Raw genomic sequence first — 5881 nt, 5'->3', positions numbered from 1 at the left:
CTGTGAGGTTGGATCAGCTCCCCGGGGAACGGCAGCAGTGAGGGGGAGAGCTGGGTCTCGGTACCGAGAGCCCCCGGCAGCCGCGCCGCGGGCGCGTCCCGCCCCGGGAGGTACCAGCCGTTTGCCTGGGTGACCGCGCAGGGGAGCAGGTGTTTATCCTAGAGAGGTACGGGTTTGTCTTCTGAAAGGAACAAAATCCAGGCAAACTCCAGCACCTTTCTGGGTAGGAAAAAAAAACCGAAGGAAAAAGGTTAGCGGTGGGGTCTGAAGTGAAGATCACACGGCTCTATCCAGAAACGTCAGAAACGGTGCCCTGGGCACCTGCCTGGCAGCAGCATGAGGGGTTTCTCCAAGGACGCTCACCTTTGCTTGCTTTGGCTGCTGCCGATGAACTCTGTGCTCCCCGGTGAGCGTGTGGTCCCGCCGTACCACACCAGCCGATGTCAGCAGGTGCGCGTTGAGTGCTGATGCTCCTGTCCCTTCTGTCCCCTGCCCAGGACCACCTGTTCTCCCCTTCGCTGGAGTGCCACGGCGCCGCTTTCCAGCCTCCCTGTGTGGGGATTTATGTGTGAATCAAAGCAGAATGGATCGCTATCGGTATTTCATCTTTAACCAGAGGAATATGGTCGTGCTGGGTCTGTTCCAGATAGCCTTCAGCACGGTGTGCGTCGTCAGCGGGTTCATTGATGCCGTTTTCAGAACGGAGACTCAGCTGGGTGAAACCAGAGCTCCAATTTGGGCTGGGATGGTAAAGTTGCACTACATTCTTTATGCTTTATTTTGTGGTTTGTTTGTTTGTTTTTTTCCCCACTGCTACCTACTAGCACTCAGATTGGGGATGGGAGGGAGGCCAGGACTCCTTGCCAGCTCTTCCCTGGTTTCCTGCTTTGAATCCAGATAATAAAAGTTTCCTTACTGTGGTACAGGCAGGAGAGTGCAAGCAGACTTCCCTCTCAAGGAGCTAAACGAAATATGTCTCTACTGGATAACAGTGCATGGAAAAAAGGGGGTATAGTAGCAGTTGACAGGGTCTTTTGCAGAAGCATAGTGGCCACAGAGGGGCTAGTAAAGGTAAGCAGGGGAACACTTCTTCATGGCGTTGAGAACGACTTCATTCTCATGTCAGAGAGATGAATGGCAGGGTGGTGACCAGTGTCCCACAGCACAGAGCGGCTAATTCTTTGTACCCAGCGAGGAGCAGCGCTACCCCCAGCGTTACCCCTGATGTTACTGCCCGTACCTGCACGGGGGCTTTACTGTAGCACGCTCCTTCATCCAGAGGCTGCCCATCTCTTTTATAACTTCCTTCCATCTGCAAGATGCACAAGGACTTGGAAAAGCAGTGCACATTTTCAGCACTTTTAATCAGACTTATTTAATCCGTTTTATTATTTGGCCAGAACCGTAAAGCCAGTCAGAGGATTGCTGCCATAAAGGTAGCAAGTGGGCAAGATGCATTTCAGGCAGTGTCCTGCCACAGGAGATGCTGCAGAGAAAACCAGAAGAAATCGGCATTTCTCTTTTCATTTCTGACCCAACAGTTACTCTGATCCAAGCCTTGAAAATGAGGGCCTTTCATCTGCTCTGTATTAGCTTATCTTCTGAATCTGATACTTGTTACCAACTCCTTTTGTGGTCTGCAGGTGATGGGAGTCCCAGGCGTCCTGGCTTTGTTTTCCTCTCAGAGGAAGAATCCAGTTCTCGTAAGCTGGGCAGCGGGTTTGTGTGTGTACGGGGCGGGGGTAAAATGTTGTCAGGGCAATCAAAAGCGGTTTTGGTAGGGAATGAGCTAGCTGGTCCTTCTGCAGGATCGAGAGCTTATTTCCTTGAGTTATCTTCATAAAAGCTGCTACATTCCTAAGAAAAAGGAGGGTGCAGTGTTACCTCACTTTCTGCTGTAGCACACGAGCGGTGGCTGTAATAGCAAGCAAAAAGCTATAACAACGCTTGCTTTTGAATGCAGTTCTTTCTGTGTTCCTTCTTGTTATTACGAATTGTGTACACTAAAAGAGGAAACAAGTTAATTGACTTGCATTTCCTACGCAGGTCTCTCCAGCCATGTAAACTCTAAGGGGGGATATTGTTCATAAGTAAGAGATCTGTAAGAACCAAGTCTTTCAGACCAACTAGCACCTGTGGTTAAGATTTGGGACTAAATTGTATCTCAGTGATTCAGTATCATGGAAACCTTTACTGCTCTGTGTTTGGCTTCCAAGTGACTGTTGCTACTGGGTACTTTCAAGTTATGGGAGGTCAAGGGCTGGTACCTACAATTCTTGCTAGTACATTTTTTTTGTATTTATTGTGTTGATTTGTCAGAGGATAGTTTTAATTCCTTTCTTTTTTTCCTTTAATTTCTCTGTATAGGTGAACGTGCTGATAGTTGCTTCCATAATCTCTTGTGTTGCCATCCTCATTGTGATAGTTTATAGCTCCTTGACACTGAACTATGGTGAAGAGGAGGAGCTGAGTTCTACCCCGGTCCATGTTATCCATACAGTAAGTATCAATATCATGCTTATTACTGGGAAACATGACTTTCTTATTCTGCACACATTACCAGGCATTACCTGGAAATAAAACCAGACTTACAGTGTGCCTAAATTAGAGTTTGAAGTGGTGTCTGCAGCAGCGCACTTGTTTTTTTTTTTTAAAAAAATGAGTCTACGGTTAAGTATCAAGTTAGGTGCTGAAAATCACAAAACCTCCGCAGGACTAGACATTTTGCAGCTAGCTCCTGCTGTTCACTGCTGCCACTGCATGGCTAGTATGGGTGGCAATGTGAACTACCGCCCAGCCCGCCTGGACCTCCGCCTGAGCTGTGATGAGCTCTGAGAAGCAGCTGCTTGAGAGCAACAGCTCATCCCTGGAGGTCTGCACACCGGGAATGCGCCTCAGCGCACTGCGGGCAGGGTAACTGCTGTCGCTGGGTGCCAAAGGGTTGGTTTGTTCCAGGAAAAATGACGGTACTGCTCATGGAAAGGGGGAGTTACTGGCCTGAGCCGTGGCCTGGTTTGAGGCAGCAATTGCTGGACTTGAATCTTTTACGGCGGGCGCCTCAGATGATAAAGCTACAGCAGTCACAGGTCAGCTGATTAAAACCGAATATTATTTCAAGTGTATGCCCCCACAGCCAAGCTGAAAAGAAGGAAAGAGCCCTTTTGTACCCCAAACCTGGTACAAGCGATGGCTCTCTGTGAGGATGAAGGTAGATCCAGGTAGATGAAACTGTTATTAGTTTATTGCAGGACAAATCGAAACGGCAGGCTGCTACGGTGCAGTACAGCAAGAAGACATTTCTCATATTCAGTGTGAAGAAGAGCAGCCCTTCCTTGGATTTCTGCTCACCCCAAACCTGACGCTGCTGCGTAGTGTTTTACATTTAATCAGAAGCCCCAAACACTGCTCTTTTCCAATTTGAGGTTCACACTTGGCTTGCTCGTCAGAGCACAGGAAGAAAAGCCTTTAATAACACTGACTATGAATCAATCTGCTACGATGCAACCGCGGCATTCCTGCAGTAACTAGAATGTTTTTGGTGGAGAACTTCACTTTTTGGTTGTGGCTTTGACATTTCCTTTTCTGCTTGCAGAGGTTCGTACTCAATAAAGTAGTCAAGGGTGCTAATATAGCCATGTTAGCTGCGTCCCTCTGCAGTGCTGGTGTTGTGCTGGTGATGGCTCACTTGGGATGCCGGAGCCTTCCACGCTGCTCGTGCTACGACAGCGTCACTGGGATGGTGAGTGTGGAGTCCAGGGCACCTGTGTGTTTGTACTGAATGCGGGTGGGAGGGGAAGAAGCTGGGGACTAGTTGTGTTTTTCTTCTATAAACCTAGCCTCAGCTCTACCCTAGTCATCCAGGGCTAATTCTAAGAAATTAAGTGGATCTTAGGAGGGTTTTATACTTTTTGTATTTTTCCTTTTACTGTCTCTCTCTTATTTACAGTTCTGTGTAAGACCTAGCGTAAGTTATCTTCATTTTCCAAATGTGTAGTGCTGAAGCCACTGTGGTCCCATTTCCTATGAATTCCTGCACTCCTCAAAAACTGCTCCTTTTTCTCTCACCTTTAAATCAACAATTGCTCCTGGTACAAAGACTTACTGAGTCTTACACATCAAGATGCCTTATCCATAGAACTACAAATTCAATAATAAAAATATCCGCGGTGCCACGTGTGCAGTGTCAGGGAGATGACACGCCACACTTTACTGCTCATTTATGAGGACTCTACCTCAGGTTATGGGGCACACTCTGCACATCTCTGCTAAGCAAGCACAGTAAATACCAGCTGCTTCTCTACTAGAATAATTCTGATGCTGTATTAAAGCACATGCATCTGACCATCTCATTTGATAAGGAATTAATGGGTGTGGGTTACAAGGCAGCCGTTCTTGACTAAAGATACCAAACATGTAATGTGAGGCTGCTTTAAACTTTAAAGCTAAAACTTGGTAGGACGAGTGGACTACACAGACTTAAAAAATGAGTTTGGGTATATCTTCTTGAAAAAACTCACAGATTAGTTTTTTAATGGCACTGTTTCTTTCATAGGAATGGTTGCAACCCAGTGAGGACCAAAATCAGGCTGTGGAAATGGTTTGCGCTGTGCAAAGTGAGTAACTCTTTCCATCCATGCATTTGGATATTCTCCAGGGATGTGGAAAGAACATCCTGAATAAGCTTTACATCCCAGGCCAAAATCCTGATAACCAAAATACTTGGAGCCAAAAGGAACTCAGGATTTTGTGCAAGCATCTATACCATGTTTAAGGGTTTCTTCTTTCCTTCCCCACACAGGTCCTGGGGGAAGAATTTTTAACTTCCCAGATGAGTTTCCAGCTCAGGACTTAGACACAGAGGAAGATGCATCCAAGCCTCCACCATATGTCAGAATGGCTTGAAAAAGTGGTCAAGCATTTTAAAGCTACTAGTCTAAAAATGTGGCAAGACAGATGTAAGAAGTTCTTCGTCTTTAAAGATGGTTATGCACTTTTCCTTGGCCTTTTAAAAAAGCACACACAGAGAGAACTATTGAATGCCCAACGTTCAAGGAAGATGACAGTGCAGAAGGGAAGATCTGCTGATGGTTTTGGACATTCAGACGTTGTATAGCTGAAATACCTCATTGCCTCTGAAAAGCATGGGCATTTTTTCCTCCAACTTTTTTACTTAAATCATATTTTATTCCACCGGAATTCATCATGCAATTTGTCTAGCAGTGCTAGTCTTAGGCATTCAAATACTAAATACAATTAATTTTTAAAAGAAACTGGTTGTGGAGTATTTCCCCCTTCCAACACTGTCTTGATTTCTCCCCTTCACCACGGAATTATTTGGATCATACGATAGTGGGTGAAGGATAATGAAGGACTTGCTTCATTATTGAGCTTCAGAGTGCTTCCCCTCTTCCTCTTGGCAGGGATGGGGACAGGTGAAATTTATGATACAAAGCCTCACCAATACCTTTCAGGTACCTCTGCCAAAATATGGATTCTGTGGGATGTGTGAAGGTACAATTAGTTTTAGTCCTGACGTGTAAGCCTAGAGTGTGGTAGGAAACTGAGTTGCAGAAGCTCCTCTTACAGAGTAACTTAGGTATTCTGAATTCAGTTCAGGTTTCTCTATTTTGACTTTGGAGACTGAAAGTTTAAAAAAAAAAAAAAAGCTTATTTTGGGGCTCAAAGGACCAAAGTCCTACATTGGAGATTCTCTAGATGGCTTCTTTGTCCTTTAGACCAAGGAGCTACACCTTCCAGTCAACTTCCAGCAACTCCTGAAGTGCATAAAGCTCCCATATGTACTTTATGGTTCACTTTCAGGTAGGCTTAGGGTTCAATCCCAAGTTTTCAGTCTCTATTCCTGAGGTTTTCCTACTTGCAT

The 5881-nt window shown here is 45.7% G+C and overlaps 1 protein-coding gene across 1 annotated transcript; it reads left to right on the top strand.

Moving 5' to 3' along the window:
* The first annotated feature begins 583 nt into the window (after positions 1-583).
* LOC135988172 (uncharacterized) lies at positions 584-5195 on the top strand. Its single transcript, XM_065633909.1, has 6 exons — positions 584-748; positions 1644-1703; positions 2368-2499; positions 3593-3739; positions 4553-4613; positions 4799-5195. Exons 1-6 carry the CDS (start codon positions 584-586, stop codon positions 4900-4902), a joined length of 669 nt encoding a protein of 222 aa, XP_065489981.1. The 3' UTR covers positions 4903-5195.
* Positions 5196-5881: the final 686 nt, after the last annotated feature.

This window comes from Caloenas nicobarica, chromosome 4 (assembly GCF_036013445.1).
Source record: "Caloenas nicobarica isolate bCalNic1 chromosome 4, bCalNic1.hap1, whole genome shotgun sequence".
Lineage (NCBI taxonomy): Eukaryota > Metazoa > Chordata > Aves > Columbiformes > Columbidae > Caloenas > Caloenas nicobarica.
Note: the sequence above shows the minus strand (reverse complement) of the source record. Positions and strands in the feature narration are given on the sequence as shown.